The 18724-nt window shown below is 42.7% G+C and overlaps 1 protein-coding gene across 1 annotated transcript in view; it reads right to left on the reverse strand.

The window, feature by feature from the left end:
* LIPA (lipase A, lysosomal acid type) overlaps positions 1-11189 on the reverse strand; it is a 14309-nt gene extending 3120 nt beyond the window's left edge. Inside the window, exons 1-7 of the mRNA XM_042863282.1 lie at positions 10970-11189; positions 9882-10002; positions 5711-5909; positions 5245-5354; positions 4530-4666; positions 2972-3118; positions 1569-1640 (exon numbers count right to left, since the gene is read on the reverse strand). Coding sequence (XP_042719216.1) covers positions 1569-1640; positions 2972-3118; positions 4530-4666; positions 5245-5354; positions 5711-5909; positions 9882-10002; positions 10970-11074 — 891 coding nt within the window. The 5' untranslated portion in view covers positions 11075-11189. The remainder of the gene's footprint in view (positions 1-1568; positions 1641-2971; positions 3119-4529; positions 4667-5244; positions 5355-5710; positions 5910-9881; positions 10003-10969) is intronic.
* Between the last annotated feature and the right edge of the window lie 7535 nt (positions 11190-18724).

Here is an 18724-nt window from a genome sequence, read left to right on the forward strand (position 1 = left end):
AAAAAAAAAAAAAAAAAAAAAAAAAAAAAAAAAAGCACTATCTGCTGGAGAACTGGCAAAGGCAGCTCACACATGAGACACTGAAATGCGAAGTACTTACAAGGACAAGGATCACTCCTTTGCCTCACATCTTGGGAGTTGGAAACATTAAGATTGAATACCAACAGACCACCGACTGTCGTAACAACAGTAGGAAAGACTAAGAAAAACAGTTTTCAGTATCCAAAGCCAGGATGTGACAACTTCATGCTTACTTCTGAAACAGTTGCATAGTTGTTTAAATGTACCAGGTCTGCTCCAAAAGTAATGCCCCCTATAATTATTTTGCGCCACAGTGTCAGAGTCAGATGTTGGTACAGAAGCAGAGGTTGAACCTTCTGCCAGTATTCTATTACTGTTTGTTGCTGAGAGACAGACAGCAGCAGAGGAGCAGTCTGACACAATGGTACCCGAAGCAAAGATGTATCACTGAATTCCTCCACACAGAAAAAAATGGCACCTATCGACATCCCTTGATGCTTGCTGAATGTTTCTGGAGACCAAACAGTAGGATGTGAACACAGTGAGGCAGTGGGTGGTACATTTCAGCAGTGACAGTAACAGTGTGTCACCTCCACTGATGCAGATGTTTACAAATGCAGTATGCATGCTCTTGTTAATTGCTGGCAAAAATGCATAGCTAATGGTAGTGACTATGTTGGAAAACAGCAGAAAATTGGCTCTATCAGATAGTGTTACTGTACTTCTTGCATCTTTCGTCATTTCCATGGAAATAAGTAGAAGGTATTACCTTCATGGCAACCTACATGAATACAGCAGTGAACCTTTATAATAAAGTCTATTCTGATTTAACACCATCTCCCCTCGCTGGAAAAAAAAAAAAAAAAAAAAAAAAAAAAGCAAAAAAAAAAAAAGAGCATTCACAAATTTCCTTCTGTTCAACACTCAACTACTGTTTACAGTGCAACAGATCACTTCTGAATGGATGAACAAGTCCACCTACAAGATCAATCACAGCAATGATCACTGCTTCCATGACAAACTCCTCCTGTTTGCCAGCATATAGCTGGGCCTGCTGAGCAGCACAGCAGCATCATAGGCATGAGGTAACTGTGCTCTGAGGTGAAGTACAAAATATATTTAAAAAAATTTAAAAAAAAAAACAAAACAAAACAAAAAAAAACACCACAAAATAAAACCAAATAATATGGTTGAATATAAAGCTACTCTTCCCTGGTTAAAAATATAACTTCTAGTCAAAACAAGGCTTGCTGAAAAGGCAAGCAAATATTTGTTACTGAGTTAAGTCATTCCACTTGTATTGTTTACTGGCCTAAACTGCTTAACATCAGCATGCTTTTACTGAGATAGGGAGGAGGGCTCAGTCACCATAAGGTCAATATCAAAGCAGCTGCAGTGAACAGCTGCTGTTCTGATTATTAGCAGTTCCATAATTTCATCAAGGCATGCTACATACACACACTGAAATTTTATTCCACTTAAGTATTAGGGGGTGTCGGTACTCCACAGGCAAGCTAGAGTCATGAAATTTAGATTCTGATAACTACCTGGCTCCAGTGGATCATGTTTTGTACAGATGTCCCTGCAGGGCAATGTGATGAGTACACGTCCACACGGCTCTGCAACAAGATAATTAACACAATTTACACTTCACAGCACAAAAGATCTACCCATTATTTCTTCTAGAACAAACACAAAATTGACAGTTCCTCTTAGAACTATTCTTTAAAAAAATAAAAATAAAAATTAAAGAAAACACTTCACAAGCACCATACAAACAGAGATGAGGTTAAGGTTTCATACGTACTGTAGTTGACTGCATAACTTACAGCTCATTTTTAAACGTAATAATGACATACCTAATTATTCTTACATAGTTAGAGCACCTTTCAAAAAGTGCTGTAATTGTAAGAGTTGGGAAGACATTAAATATTTACATGGATCTTCAGAGAAAAATCAAAATCGCTCTACATCTGAATGAGTAGCTGTCAACTAACAATGACTCAAAGCATCACACAACTTCAGTTTAAAAGAATCCTATACCCAGGGGAAACTTAGGATCCTGGAATTAAAAATATACAGTTTTAATACTGACAAATACATACGTCTTGGGCAAGAAAATATCAAAAGAGCTGCACCCCTGAGTTGACATACAAAATGCATTTTCACACATGGTGAGCAGTGACAAAAATAACACTAATTCCATCTCACTCCAACCAAAGACATCCTCTGCCTCCTTCTACTGATGGGTAATCTGATACCAGCTTCTGCTGGTTATTAGGTTAGCACCTAGCATGGCTGCCCAGAGAGGCTGTGGATGTCCCATCCCTGGGGGTGGGGAAGACCAGGTTGGATGGGTCCCTGGGCAGCCTGATCTAGTGACTAGCCTGATTCAGTGGTTGGCAACCCCACCTGCAGCAGGGGGACTGGAACTGGATGTTCTTTGAGGTCCCTTCCAACCCAAGCCATTCTATGATACTATGAACAAGCTTTTAGATAACAAAAAGTTATATGGACAAACCCTGTGCAACTAGGACCAGAGATGAAGTCATCAGCAGGGGTGGACATTGGCTCCAGAAAAAACAACTGCACATGTCCACCAAGAGACCAGAAAATTTTAAGTTTCACTGAAAGTGGTAGAAAGCGATATCTTTATTCCTCTCATCTTTCAAAGATGAATGCCATTCCTGCTCCATCACATTCATTTCTTTTACCTACTGCTCCAAAATACCTAAAATAATTTAGTTTCTCAGTATCTTTTTAAAAAGGCGAATTCTATCCATTCCAACTGGACAATTACATCTACACCAAGTAAATATATACATGTATGCTTTGCATAACAAAGGCATTATTTTCTATTTACATGTAAAGAACAATTGGTACAGTGATATAGTCAATGCTGTGTTAAGAGTTTGCAATAACTTCACTGTTAAAAGACATCAAAACATACCATATTCAAGTTTCTCTCATTAAAGCCACACAGAAGAAAGAATACATTGCCACAAAGGTCATCAAGTATTCTGTGTGTGCAAACATGGGTAGCAAGCCACTTCAGCCAAAAATTCTGAGGAAGGAATTGCTTCTTTCCAAACAAGTTCTACGAAATAACAAACATAGCACAGACATGTAACTGAACTGAATCACCTGGTTTTAGTTTTAATACTAAAAATCCTTAAGGTAATTATTTCCATTTGCACTGGTGACAGGTAAGTCATACTAAAAGAAGAAAAAAAAAAAAAAACCGAACACCTACCTCCTTATCAACCTTGTTTACAGTCCTTTGGGAAAGTCAGGGTTAGTGATTCTGCTACAAACAGTACAGTGAATTACCACCCACAAAATGTATATGGGATCTGGGACAATGATGCAATTTCGAATCTCCTCTCAAATTCATTTTTAAATTCAATATTTTAAAGGAGTACTGTAGAGCTTCTTGTCATCAGAATCATTTGAGGCTAAGCTGCACCTGCTAATGTGAAATGGCCTTGCACTTACATGGCTTGAAGAGAGGAACTTGCAAGAAAAACCAAGTTGCATGAGCTGTTGTGGCTACTTCCTCTTGTTAGTATTTTTAAAACTTCCAAAATTTTAAAGTGGCCCACTCAGCACTTCCTTAGAAAGTGATACAGCATTTTTAAGAATGTGACTGACCCACAGGTTTGTGGCTCTCAAGTATTTGTGCAATCCAGTTGGTTTATTTTGTTTGGTTGGTTTTTTTGCAAGTCACCCTGAGAGTCACGCACAACACGAGCATCTGCAGAGGGCACTGCTCAGCTACTCCTACTCACATAAAGTTCATTTTTTATGTTAGCTGCTTTTGGTGCAGGTATAAGTAATGCATACAAGGACGCACTAAACCAGCACAAGGTTTTATCTCCGAGGACAACCAGGCCTGCATGGGAATTGCCACAGGTGGTATAAAGAAGTGATCATTAAAAATGACACACAGCAGGGTGTTCACAATGTTTGACTCCAGGCGCTGACTGCAGCCTGCCAGTCTGCCTACACTCCCTTTGTTATTAATGGTGAAAGACAAACTCCAGAAGATGACTAATAACATCTAAATAAAGTTGCTACACATCATCACCCTCTGATGGATCTTCCTCCTGTACTTAATAGTCATTGTGAAATAAATCTGTTAAAGTTCATCACAATTCAAAAATAGTATCTAAAGCTATCACATGACTCTCCTAAAACAGAAGAACTGTTGCATTATTTCTTTAGCCTGAATTCCAGAAATATGTAACCACAACAACCATTATTTTATTCCACCTAAGATGTTGTACTTGTAAGGTACACAACACCACCAATGCAAATTGTATCATTAGACAGTAGTAAAACCAGAGAAGTCACTGCTGACTTGCATAGCATTACTGTGGAAAAACTGGCCCAGTGTTCCTGTGGAACACACTAATCTCTAATCCACAGCTATTAACGTTCTTTGTTATACTGTTTTCAGCCAGAGACACTCTTCCTTTGGGTTAAAATACAAACATGAAAAAACAAACCTTGATAAGCAGATCAGGAAACGCTCCCAGCTTTGTCAGAGGGCTAGTGGCAAACTTGACTGTAGCTACTGGTGCCAAGGCAAAGTACATTTTTATTTTTTTGGCCAGCTTTGGCAAAGTTGAAAAAGCAATGAAAGCTGCAAATGATAAGAGAATAATTAACAAACATCATCACTGAAACACAACAGACAAGAATTTCTTATGAAGGTAATTTTACAAAATCTAAGATGTGTGCAAAACTCTTAGATCAATAGTGTGACTATTTTCTGTAAGATCAGAAGGATTTCTTATCTTCTGAAAATGAAAAGTTGATGCTGAGCAACTCAATAGTCTTCTTTTGTTTGCAGGCCTAGAAGTACTTGATGCAGAACTTCTATACAGTAAATATTCCAGAAATGGTAGATTTATTCTACATATATCTCATAACTCTACATTATTATTATGTGTAGCTTATCAAAATACATATTTCAGTAGGAACTGTACTGAATCTATAACTTCATTTTCTCATTTCAACAGCCTCCCACTTAAAGTAAGAACAGAACATTAGTCATTTTCTTCTTAATGATGAATATTTCAGGAAGCAGTCAAAAAACAGAAGCTGTAGATTTTTTTAATTTTTTTTTTTTTTTTAAACATCATTAAACCATACGCATAGAATTTGTCATCATTTCAAAAACAGCATTTTCTACTGAATGCATCTTCTCTTCTCACATACCCATGGTGGTGCCCTGTGAATGGCCAACATAAAATAGTTGTTCCTGGCCAGTTTTCTTCAAAATGAAGTCCACAGAAGCTGGAATGTCATATTTAGCCATTTCATCAAAGCTACAATGCAAAGACAAAATTATCAGAGTGCAATGGTTGCATAGAGCTTTACTGTTCTGAAGACCAACTGCCTGGACATAAAGAAAAGCTTTCTTTGGATGAAACTGTACACTCTGGTGCTGTCATCACACCAAGTACTGCTGAAAGCAATTACTGTCCTACTGACCATCTATGAGAGCCGTCTCAGGACACAACACTGACCATAAAACTTCCCTTTATTTGCTCTACATGTGTCAGGGCACAAACAGAAAGAAAGCCTCTTGTACATCCACACCGCAACTGAAACGGGGTGAGAGGAAAAGACAGAAACTTGTTCACAAATAGCACACTTAGTTTGTCTGCAAAGATGAGGATACCTAAAAATCCAGAACTCTTCTTGCTTCACTGTGAAGTGTATATGTTTCCTGGACCAGGTGTTCCCTCTGCTGTTTCCCAGCCATACATCATAGCCTGCATCTGCCAGCATAAAGCCAAGGCTGTTGTAATCCAAGTTTGTGATCCAGTTGGTGCCATCAGCAAGCAAACCATGCTGCAAAAACACAGCTGGCCTTGGACCTGAAAAACAAAGCATTTATCATAGACTTTCAAGTCCATGTTAATAGGAAGCTAAGAAAGATTCAGGTGAGTGACTGAAAGTCTGCATCAGATTCATACTTTGAATATTTCAACTTCAATATTTGAAGATTAGCAGTACCAGTATTGGCCCCAACCAATATCTTTTTGTTACCAACGCTCTTAGCAGAACCCAAAGAACAATGTGAGTAGACAATAAGGAAGTTTAAGTTTCAAAGGCCTTTCTTCCCTCAGAATCATAGAATCACAAGATTGGAAATGACCTATAAGATCATCTAGTCCAACTGCCCCCCTCATCACCATTGCCACCACAAGCACTAAACCATACCATGCAGCACTCCGTCCAGATGCCTCTTGAACACTGCCAGGGATGGCGACTCCACCACCTCCCTGTGCAGCCATTCCAGTGCCTGACCACTCTCTGAGAGAAATAGTTCTTCCTTACGTCTAATCTAAACCTCCTCTGATACAACTTGCGGCCATTGCCCCGTGTCCTGCTCGTTCCTGGGAGAAGAGGCCAAATCCCTCTTCACCACAACCTCCCTTCAGGAAGTTGTAGAGTGCAATGAGGTCTCCCCTGAGCCTCCTCTTCTCCAGACTGAACAATCCCAGCTTCCTCAGCCGCTCCTTATAAGACTTGTGCTCCAGACCCCTCACCAGTTTTGTTGCCCTTCTCTGGACACGCTCCAGGACCTCAACATCTTTCCTGTAGTGAGGGGCCCAAAACTGAACACAATACTCAAGGTGCAGCATCACCAGTGCTGAGTAGAGGGGGATGATCACCTCCCTGCTCCTGCTGGCCACACTATTTCTAATGCAAGCAATGTAAGTAGCTAAAGCACCACAGAGAATATCCACATGAAATTTTGCAAACTTCTCTCCTGACACTCCTACTCTAAAACAGAAAATGACTCCTTTATTCCTGCTTTAATAACTGAAATCCGAGATGGTAATTTTATCTCAACGCCAGAAATTACTCAGGAATTGAACTTCCTCCAATGATACGTCGTTCTACAACAGTCCCAAGTTCACACAGTGCTTTCTCCATTGATAAAGTGGACTTAGATCTTTCAGTAGAAACAGCCACAACCAGGCTGTGTTCAGAAAGGTTTACTGCGAGTTCCATAAACCCAAATCAGCAACATCTCTCTCCCTCGACAGCCTTTTTGTCTGGGAAAGGGGAGATTTCTCATGCCTGTTTTTCCCATTTCATTTGAAAAATAAAAACATTGTGACATAGTGCCCATGCCAAAAAACAAATCTCCAGCAATGCCAAACAAACACTCAGAGCAGTACAATTTCACTACTGTTTTCTATAGTGTAGTAATAGCTCATCTCTTTCTGTGTGCTGGATTTTCATGCCTCACACTAAATTTATTTTCAGTAATGACCAATTCTAGCTTTGTATTTTCTTTCCTTTTATTAAACTCAGATAAACATATATATATATATATTTTTAATTAACAAAAAAGGGGGAAGCTGTTCAAATCCTTCAATGCTTTAATTCTGTCCTCCTGTTAACCACCAGCTTCTGAACTTCTGCCAGTTCCGTTTTCACTTCCTGAAGCACATGATTTGTGCAATCACAAGACAAACTGACTTCGACAATAATAATTTTTAATCACCTTTGGTCCTAAAAATCCAAAAAGGGAAAAAGAAGGGTGGAAACTTAAAAATACCCTTTCCTATACACAACATTTTGTTCTAATCACACACAATCCCAATTCTAACTGGAAGATACACTTAGAAATATAATCCCTCTTACATTCTTTTACTGTCACATCAACAACTCCTTTCAGTAAAACAGTTAAAACTTCAATAAATCTATATGTGGCCTAAGTAAAGTTTTTGAAAATATAAATCTGTCCAAAAGAAAGAAGAACTTATTTCAATGCTATTCTCACCTGTACAGTGCAGTTACCTAAGATTTTTACTTACTACTAAAAAAGAAAATAAATCATTGACTTTGTATTTCTTCATGCACTCCATTTGATTTTTTTTGTTTTTTTTTTTTTTTTGTTTTGTTTTGTTTTTTTGTTTTTTTGTTTTTTAAAGCAGAGGAACTGTAGGTTTGTTCCAAAACATCAGGTGATCCATAACTCCAAGGGATCCTATTCACATTAAGCAGGTATTGCAAAAGAATTATGGCATACATACGCTAGGTCAGCAGTAACACATCATTGGTATCTTTCTGGGAAAAGATACCAAGTCTGTAAAAACTTAAGATCAACATGAACTTTGAGATCTTCATTCTTCTAAGAGATCATACTTCCCCAAATGTGCTCAGTAATCCTTGTTTTTAAAATTAAGGCACTTTGCAAAACATGAACTTGGGATAGAGGGTGTGGCAAGGGGAATGTGGAGAATTCCCACAAGTCAGGAAAGTTCTGTTTGCTTATGTCATAGATGAAAGATTTAACAAAAATCAACACATTCCAGGCAGATTTTTCCTGTGGTTTCTCTGAAACTTCAGGACAAAGACATCTGCCAGGTTTGACTGGCTTCATACATGCACCAACCTTGTGAAAGACAGCGCGTGGTGCAAACACCCCAACACCTGCAGAACCAGCAGGCAAGACTGCTGCCCAGCCTTTAGAAGAAGAGAGGCATTTCCCATAGTCTTGTTTGCACCCACAGCAAAAGGGCAATCAATTATTACTTAAACACCACTTTTTTATTCTTCACCTCTCATTGCAAGTTTTTTGTCTCAAAGGTTCTCAGGTAGTCTTTAGGATAGATGCAGTCTGTATGCAAACTAGCTGCTTTTGTACACGTGCAGTTGTCAGTATGACCTTTTCTAAGGGGTGGTGGTATAACCAGTACCAAATTCAGTGAATGCTATTCAGACACACTTATTTCTGCACACAGAGCAAGAAACAATCCAAAGGCCATCTATTTCTCTTCCTCCACACACATTTCTCTCATTTTTTAGAGCATTCCATCATTCAGTCGCTGCAAAAACCTTTGCTCATACTGCTCCCATAAGTCTAAGCTTACACTCCATTTCTATCACCTGAGCACCCCCTGCACTCCTTCCACGGCTTTAAGCAATCTTATAAACTGTAAAGATTACTGTGAAAGAGTCGTCTGGTGGTTTATGCCAACCACCCTCCCTGCTCCCCATCAAATCACATCCATAAAAAAAGCTGGTCTGAGCTCACTGCTGCCAATAATCTGCTACATATGTTAATTTGCACTGTATTTTAAATGTATTCTACTCAAGATGCTCTGAAGTTATTTTCTCTCATTACAATATCTTCCAATTTAAGCAGCTATGTATACAAAATGACACCACAACAGCAGAACTTGTTCTAGCTTGTAACTTGCTGCAAAGGCAGGTTCAGTGGTTACAATGAGCAAAATGATTCTTCCCCCTGTGCCCCAGAAATCAGGAAGTAATTATTTAGTGAAGCTCCCAATGGTAACCCTTATAGTTCAGTTGTATTTCACAAGAAGAGGAATACAAGTTGTGCCTACTTCCGAAAATATTCAGGCACTTTGAACAAAATTCTTTTTTATAAGGTTTTTTTTTCAATGTGGTTTGAAACAGTGCTACAATGGTACAGTCAAACTCTTTTCAGGACACTAAATCAATATTTAAAAGTGTCTTAGTCCTATTTTCTCCCTGCCAGAAGATCTGGGCCTCTCAGGCCATCAAAAACCAAACAACAAAGGGACTGTGTTAATGTCACAAAATGGAAATGCCAGGAAAAGGAAGCTTTCTAATTCTTTCACCCCTCCCTCACTGAAGTCACTCTAAATGCACCTGAGCCATTCTGGCCATGACATTCACTAGTCACAGATCGTAACTCCATAGGTTACAGTCTGTAATCTTCTTCTGAATGATTGTAGGAGCAGAAGTTCTGTCAAACTTTTTTTTTTTTTTCCCTTTTTTATAAAGTGTAGAACTTTTCCACGCCTTACTGTTTTTTTCCAAGCAGAAATAAATCTTACCTTTGCTCTGTCCCAGATCTTTTCTTCCATAAGGAATTCTGTTAACAGAAAGAATGTACCCATCTTCTGTTATCACTTCATACTCCTCACTGGGGTATCCCCTGAACGTGATAATCTGACTCTGAAAAAAGAGAAGAAAGAAATCAGGCTCCCAGCCTGCTTCATTCATTAACACGCTCAGAGTACCCCGGGCTACTTCCCAACAGCAAGGTGAAATTACAGGACACGGCAGGAGTGTACCATACCCATCCCTCCATCCACCACAGACAGGTTTCTTCTGAGACCTATGCGAGGTAAGAGCCTGCTGGATTACAAGCATTAACCCAGGGACCTGGGAGGACTTACACTGTCCCCACACACTGTCACACCTTTGTTATAGTGCAAAAGATCGCAGCATTGAAAAGGGAATTTTTGTAACAGGGCAAAGTTCTGAGACAGAAATGGCAGGCAGAAAGTCAGGTCATCCCCTGATTCTATTATTTTCTCTCAAGAAAAATAGTATCTTCCAAAAACAAACAAGCACTGCAACGCCTGGTACCACAGCTGCATGCAGAGGATGAGAAGGAAGGAAGAAGCCTGCGTGGCACAGGTGCTGCAGGGCAGCGTCACAGCACAGAGCCTCGAGTTCACGCAATGCTTGGACACCGGCTTTGATTCTGGGAGGTGTTGCGTGGAGCCAGAAGCAGCGCACTGCTCGCGGGACGCTCCCAACCCGGGGCATTCTATAAAGAGTTCGTCTCTCTTCGGAAGGACAGAACAGAAAGGCAAGCAGCTGCCGCTGCAACTACGGGAGGACGGCACCAGCATTATGTACATTCTGTAAGCACGCTCTTTTCTAGCGAAACCCACACAGCGAGCTCAGAAGTCACAGAAGAGAGATCGATTGCAGGCATCAGGGGCCGAAGGAGGACTCGAAAGAGAGGTGCGGGGCTCGGGGCCGGCAGTAGCCGAAGCCACCGTCCCGGAACCACACGGCGCAACGCACCTCCAAGCTGGCACCGCCGCCGTTCAGAGGCTGCAGCGGCTCTCCCCTGCGCTACAACCCGCCCGGCTCCAGCGGCGTTCCCCCGCCCCGCGCCACAACTCACGATGTTCATGTTCGTCTCGGGGTCCACGTTCCTTCTCCCGACGGCGAACGCGCCCGGAACAACGACACCATACAGCAGCACGGCTGCAGGCAGCAGGCCCCGCATCCTGCCGGGCCAAGGGAGGACGGCTCGCCGTATAAGAAAGCGGCCCCGCCGCGGGCTTATGTTCTTCCTCCGCCGAGCCCCGCGGCCGGCACGGGACCGCGTGACAGGGCGGGGGCGGACGCCCACTGACGGGGCGAGGACGGAGCTGCCCAGCCCCGAGCGGCTGAAGGCGCGCGGCCGGGCCGGGCGTGTCCCGCGGCCCTCACGCCTCCCCCCGGCCACGGAACCCTCCGCGCACCGAACCCGCGGCGGGAGGAGGGAGCGGGGCCGGCGGCGGCGCTCAGGCCATGCGGCGCGGCCTATCGCGGCCCGAGGGGCGGGAGCCCGCCCGGGGGCGGCGGCCGCGCTGCTCCGCGGCGCTGCGCTGAGGGGCCGCGCGCCGCAGCTCTGCGCCCTCCCTGCACGCCGCCCCTCGCCGGCTGTGCGACCTTGGGCGGCGTGATTCAGCGCTTCTCAGCAGCTGCATGGCAATTTTTCACCCCCCCCCCATCCCCTGAACTCACTTTTAAAAAACTCTGTAGACTGAAATTTCACGAATGCCCCCCCCTCGCCCCGTAATTGCGCAGGTTTCTGCCCCGATGGTCCCTCAGCCCGCCCCAAGTCCCTTCCCCACCCACGGGCACTCCGTTCCTGAGGGTTTCGATGCGTTGCATCCAGCACCGTTATCCTCTCACAAAGAACAGATCATCTATCCATCATCGTTGAGCACAATCTAAATATATCAAATCTGATACAAGCAGGCTTGAATTACATGCAGGTGCACAGCTCCAGCAGCTTGCTGCCAATCTGGTCCGTCCCAGTGCTCTGAGGCAATGAGCTGGCAGCACATGTAACATCTGTCGTGTCCCAGAGCCTGTGGTCAGGTGGCGTGTGGCCATGCTTGCAAAACTTGAACCACATACAGGCCTGAAGTACAAACATTCACATCACTTGCACATAGTAATATCCTTGGGATAATACTGAAACCTGAAATAAAATACATAGTAGCAGAGCAGTAATGTGTCAAGAAAGCAAGTGTTTCTGTCTATTTAGAGGGCGTGAAGATTTTTATTGGAGTTTTTGCTTTCAGAAGTACCACAGGGCCCCACACAGCACATGGTTGTGATGTGGGCCTGGCACAGGACAAACCAAACCCAGAGCTAACTCGCTGTCAGCACCTCTCCTTGAGAGCAGTAGTCCTACAGCTTTCCATGAGAAGGGATTAAAGTCTTCTACCCAGCAAACTGATAACCATGTCTCATTTTCAGTTAATGAGGTTAAAGCTCAGGCTTGGAGGTATCACTGTGAGCTACAGTACAGTATGCACTGCAGTGAAGTACATACATGGGATATAAGGCTGAAGTAGTCGTAACCTCCTGTATTGTAATGGTGTGTTTCCATTTTGCCCTGTCTCCCCCAAGAGGGCCACCACAGGAATTGGAAGTTCACAGCGTTATCTGATTGCTTTACCTCCACTGCACCTGTAGGTATCCTCCTTGTGCGTGACTTTCCCACCTGACAGAAGTGTTTTAGGATGCAATCAGTTTAAATGCTAAACCATCAGATGAAATATGCTGTGAATAGTAAGGGGTAAAATACACATTCAGAAGCAGACTACCACAAAATAGTACTCAGGTGAACTCTCAAGAGCTCTTTTAAAAAGTCTATAACCCTTTCTTTCATCTTTCTCAGCAATGAATGTGCTAAGACCACACACGAGCTGCCTTTGGAGAAATATATCAGAAGAAAAGAGGTATCTTGGGCACTTCAGCACCATTGCATCCACTAGTTTTGACACACAGAGATGTCCTGGACACTCAGTGAAAGTGACGCTCTTTCTATTCTTGAACTGAATTTCACAGGATTACATTTTATTTTCAGAAGTTGGGTAACAAAAGTAATGCTGAACTATTTGCGTGGGTTTTCAAGAAGATTAATTACAGGGTACTTTTCTCCTCAGAGGAAAATACAAATTATAAAATGCCTGCAATGCTGTTGTCAAGCATGGTAATTAGATGCTAACTAGGTTTAATGGAAACCAGACATTTAAATGATCTAATTATTACAATGGTATAGTTTCTTCACATTATTTTATTGAAGAAAACTGCATTTCAGACTATTTGACTGAGCTAATGTCACTAGGAGGGAATTCCTTGTCAGCAGATATCAGCTGCAAGAAACTGTACAGGCATGAGTTTTCTCTCTAAAACGCATAGATATTTTTGAAGTCATTCCCTTTTCTTCTATATGTACAGAACACTCAAGTAAGTAAAGCTTTTGTATTAAATACGAAGGCAGTTGTTTCTGTCAATTTCTTCATGTACTTTTCATGAATCTCTTGCATTTGCTACTATGATGGTATTATATTTACATGCCAACACTGACACATGGACTAGATTTTCCAAAGGTACTTTCAAAATCAAACAAGAAAGCTACAGCAAGGATAGTTTCCCAAATTAAGATTATATAATTGCTAACTAGATCTTAGTCTTCCTCTCTAACTTGGTTTATCTATGTTTTCTTCTGCTTTATCACCATCTTATTTGCACCTCCTCAAACTCCAGATAAGCCTCCATGCTCAGGCTCTTTCCCATTTCCCTGCTTAATGCCAAAGATACCGTGACCAACAGCTGCTGCAAGAAAATGCATCTCTGGGACAAGCGCACCAAGGCTCCTGCTTATGGAGAGCCACTGCTGTGCAAAGAGAAGCACTGCTTGTTTTTATTCCAATAAAAAGGTGTCAGCTTTCCACCAGGCCTGCAGCACAGCCCAGTCCTTGGGCAAAACCTGCACCTGGGGCAGGCTGCTAGTGAATGGATAAACTCCAGCGCAGCTCCACCACCTACTGTGTCTTGTCTGTGTCTTCACCCCGCTACTGTCCCATCAGATCCAGTCAAGAGCTGCCATTCCTGCAGGCTGCTGGGTGCTCCATGCTCCCTCATGCTCCCTGTAGCTAGTCAGGCACAGCCACATCCCAGTCAAGCCATGAGCATGAAATCAGCTGATGTGTACCAGACACCATGAGATGTCTCATGAGGCATCCTTGGGAGCACATTTATTACCTTATACAAAAATAACAGCCCCCTACCTACAAAACAGGGGCGCTCAAATTCCACAAACACTAATTATGAAGCTTTTTTTTTTTTTTTTAGCCTAATTACAAATGGGTGATTTATATCCATAGGGCTCTATGCACCAGTACTGAGTCCCATCTCTTGCTGTCCGCACAGCCCTATAACAGTACTGCCCTCACAGAAGCAGCTTTGCACTATGTTTGCATGGCCTCAGGACTGGGGTGTGTCACGCCTGCTCTGCTAGAGCTCATCTCCACCTGCTCAAATGTTGTTTGGCTTGGTACAATTGTGACAGCAATTGCTTCAATACGTCAGGTGTCAGTATTTGATTTGCTCAACATTTGTTTATCTTTGTGGTGTAAAACTGTAATTTGTCAGGGAGAGCAGCAAGCAGCTGCTCCAGGTAGCACAAGCCATTGCGGACAAACTAATACAATGGCAGCATGGAGCAACACAGGGCTGGTTGGATAGCAGAGCCCTCAGGAAGTGGAGGCAGAGGATGTAGCATAGAGGAGGGCAAGCAAAGGACCAAGTTACGTGAATGTTATGTGTATAAACAACACTGCTATAATAGAAGCTTAAGGCACGGGGCAAAACCATGCATATATTCATCAGCAAAGGCAGGAGGGGGAATGACCCCGAGATCCTGCTTATGTACGATAACCAGGTCAAGCTACACTAACTTGAAATACTCTCCTTATCGTAGATGGCTTTACATTTGAGCAAAGTCAATGCTTTGAGCTGTTAGCAGCTGTTGCCATGGGCTCCAGAACACAATTTAGTACATGGCACAAAGCCAAGATGAAAACAGAGCAGAGTGATTCGTGAGTTTCTATTCTCCGTCTGGCAGGCTTTGCTGCTCCTTGCAGATTCAGAGAGAAAGCTTGCTTTCACTTCCTCTTTCTCTCACAATCACGTGAGAGCTGGGGAAACAGAAAACAAACACAAACAAAGCACTGAACCAGAAATGGAGGGCAGAGCACAGCTAAAGCTCTGGGAAACTCGAGTGCAAGGTACAGGGGGAAAAAGGGGTGGGTGAACACAGAGCACATAAGAAAGGAAGAAAAGGGCTGAAAGGAGAATAGATGAAGGAAGGGATTGCCTTCACAGATCCAGCTAGTGGTATCACTCATGACATGCCAGCTTAGTTCTACAGCACTGTAGCTTGGTATAATAGATGGTGGATCTTAGGAAACATGAACACTGTTATTAAGGTACACGTTTTGGTCTACAACAAGCATCATAAGGTGTAACAGCGTCAGTCACTCGTACAGCAACAAGATGATTGAACTGCCAGTGCCCAGGTAGCCAGCACACTTGTTCCAAGGAGAGTGCACCTCACACCTCTCAGATCTCCCTCAACGGCTCTTTCATAATACAGGCCAAAATGATCAGGAACCTAACAGTGTGCTCAGTCTTGCCTGTGGTTAACCAATGTCTGTTGATCAAATGTAGGTAAATTTGTCCTAGTTTTCTAGCTGCTAGCTTTTCCTCTTACAAAGCTGGCCCTACCTAGGGAAAAGGGAAGGAGGTAGAAGAACAGAAGGATGAGGAATCAGTGCTCATAGAAGCAACAATAAAGATGAAGCCAGAGACCAGTGATAACCTACAGTGTTGATCTTGGCTGTGGTGGAAAAATGGCACATTAGGTGACCCCACTACCATTCACAATCCTGAGTTTCTTGTATTGGTATTGTTTCCCTCCAGATCCTCCTGAAGGTGGCAGAGATGTACTCAGGGCCCGGCTCATGAAGGTTCCTGAGGGCCCTGAGGGCCCCTTTCTCCTACTTGCACATCACTGGTCCCCACCATGCTCTGTCACTTGAGCCCTTTGCCTCTTTCCTGCCTCTCTTTTCCTGCAGAAACAAGGAGAAACAGTAAGAAAAAGGTGAGCTTGAAATTTTGCTGAGTCAGACTCCATCTTCATCATAGTGAGGCACAGCGATGCAAGAAATCAGTGTCTTGTGCTCTCTCTTCTGTGTGCTCTGGAGGATTGCACTGGTCTGTTACCACCCAGGGGAATGTTTGTGCAAGCATGGATTTGCAGTGCTCAACCTATGTCTGGTGGATGAGGAGGAATGCTGCTGGACAAGGCACTAATGGAGACAACTTGGTCAATTCTAAAATGTCAGAAGACAAGCAGGCAGGGCAGAAGGTCCAGGGATCTTCTTGTAGAGCTTAGAGAGAAAAAGAAAAATGTATGGCCACTGGACATGAGTTCAGGCAAAAGGGGAAGATTACAGAGATTCTGTTTGCCACAGCAAGGATAAAATGATTGTTGTCAAATTTCAGTCAAAATTAAAGCTGTAGAGGAACAACAAAAGGGCTTCTTCAGATACATTTGCAGCAAACAGGACCAGAGATAATGTTTCATCACTTGATGAAGACAGTCGCCTCAGAAACAGGGTTGCAGGCAAAGCAGCGATGTTTAATGCCTTCTATGCCTCTGTCTTGGACACTGATGGGGCCTGGGACCAACAGAACCCTGAGCTGGAAGACCATGATTGTGTGAATGATAAACTCCCAGCCAAAAACAATTGTGTATTGAACTTGCTGCTTCAGATGCACGCATATACATCTATGGGGCCTGATGGGATTCATCCCATGGAACTCAAAAAGCTGACTGATGTTATCATGAGAACTCTATTATTTTTCAGCAGTCTTGTGAATGTGGATTGGTTCCAGTTGAATGGAAACTAGTAAATGTTGTCCCAGTTTTCAAGAAATAAGACCCTTGTAATTACAGGCCACCAGTTTCACTCAGTGCTTCATAAAATTAAGGAGTTATTATTGGACTTACTGAAAAACACCTGAAAGACAATACTGTTGTGGGTCACGGCAAACACAGGCTATTGGGGGGAAAGCTGCTTAACAAACGTAATCTCTTTTTACAACAAGGTTAGCCACATACTTGACAAAGGGAAGCCAGTTATGTAGTATTTCAGAAATCTCAGCAAAGCTTTCAGTACAGTTTCTCTCATTCTGGTCAGAACATCCAGCATACAGCTAGACAAAAACATAAAGTGATGGGTGAAGAATTGGCTGATGGATTGAGTTCAAAATGTCTTAGTAATTGGGGTTACATCAGGCTGGTGGCCAGCCACTTGTGGGGTTCATTTCAGTGGACAGATCATAGAAAATAAGACATAAAATTTTCAGACAATGCTAGAAGGAGGGCTATAGAAATGGTAAAGGATCTGGAGAGTAAAGTGAATAAGGAGTATCCAAGATCTCTTGGCTTGTTGAGTCCAGAGCAGAAGAGGCAGAAGGGAGCCTTCAGCCTACAGCTCAAGAGGAGCAGAGGGGCAGCACTGAGCTCTGCTCTCTGGTGACAGTGACAGGATCTGAGGGAATGGCATGGAGCTGTGTCAGGGGAGGGTCAGGTGTGTGTTGGGAAAAGGCTCTTCTCTAGAAGGCAGTGAGCATGGAACAGGCTCCCCATGGCACTGGACATGGCCCCAAGCTGCTGGAGTTCAAGATGTTTGGACTCCCATACATGCAATTGTCATAATATATATAGAATGTATTCACCATATAATAGCAAAGACACTTTTGTTTTTCACAAGATAAAGTATCCAAGCTGGTAGGAATATATATATTTTTTCTCAGAAGGGGGTTATTTTTTAACAGAAAGTGCTTTACTTTTCCAACACCACTGTCACACCATTATTCAAGGTACAGTTTACTAAATGTCTCCCTTCCTCTCCAAAACTGATTTGACGAAGTATTCTCTCTTAAGTATATCCAGTTTCAAAAGAATGATGATTTTCCCATATCAAAGCTCCTGGAACAGAAGCAAATGAAATTTCAGCTTTCCCAATTCACTGTATCTGACTGCTCTTTAGGAAGCCCTGGCAGCATCCAGCTTCTGTCCAGCTGTCTTGTCCCACTCAGTGGGTTTCAAAAGAGTGGGTTTCTTTATCCTCAGTCACACCTCCTTACATCAGCAGGGATCTCTGTTGCAACAGAGTCATCGAAGAGTCAGCAGAATAATACTGATCAATTTATTGAGATCTTTCTACTAACTAACTAAATAACTAATACTCTACTTGGATGTAAAATTGGTTAAATTGCTAATAACGATTAATAAGCACTACAGGTGGGACAATTATTAGGCAATGGTTACTACTGAAAGTGAAAGAGTAAAAGATAAATGATAGGGAAAGAGAGAGACAAGCAGGCATACAGATATACAAACACAGCAAAGCAAAGCAGTTCACCACTCCTCAGTCCAGCCATGTCTTGGTGGTGCTGATCTTTGGTAGTGATGGGCTGACCATTTGTTGTGGTAAGTTGTGAATAAATGACAAACGCCCATCCTCTGCCTTTCATCCCCAGTAGTTGAGTCTGTTCTTCTGGAATGACTTTCTGGCTTTGGGGACTGGATACAATAGTATCATCTCCCAGTCTCGTGTATCAAGCTGGAAACATTTGTTTCCAGGCCGAGTCCCCAGACAGAAAACACTCTTGGACCCTCCCATTCGAAGGTAAACAGCTCTAAAGAAACACTTTTGAATGTAAAACTGTCCACAAAGTATTTCAATCCTCTCACACTTATTTGAGTCAATCCATGCCTTACCGGTCCCAGGCACCAGCA

Source organism: Lagopus leucura, unplaced genomic scaffold (genome assembly GCF_019238085.1).
Source record: "Lagopus leucura isolate 7727_CA_CO unplaced genomic scaffold, USGS_WTPT01 Super-Scaffold_739, whole genome shotgun sequence".
In the NCBI taxonomy this organism is placed as follows: Eukaryota; Metazoa; Chordata; class Aves; order Galliformes; family Phasianidae; genus Lagopus; species Lagopus leucura.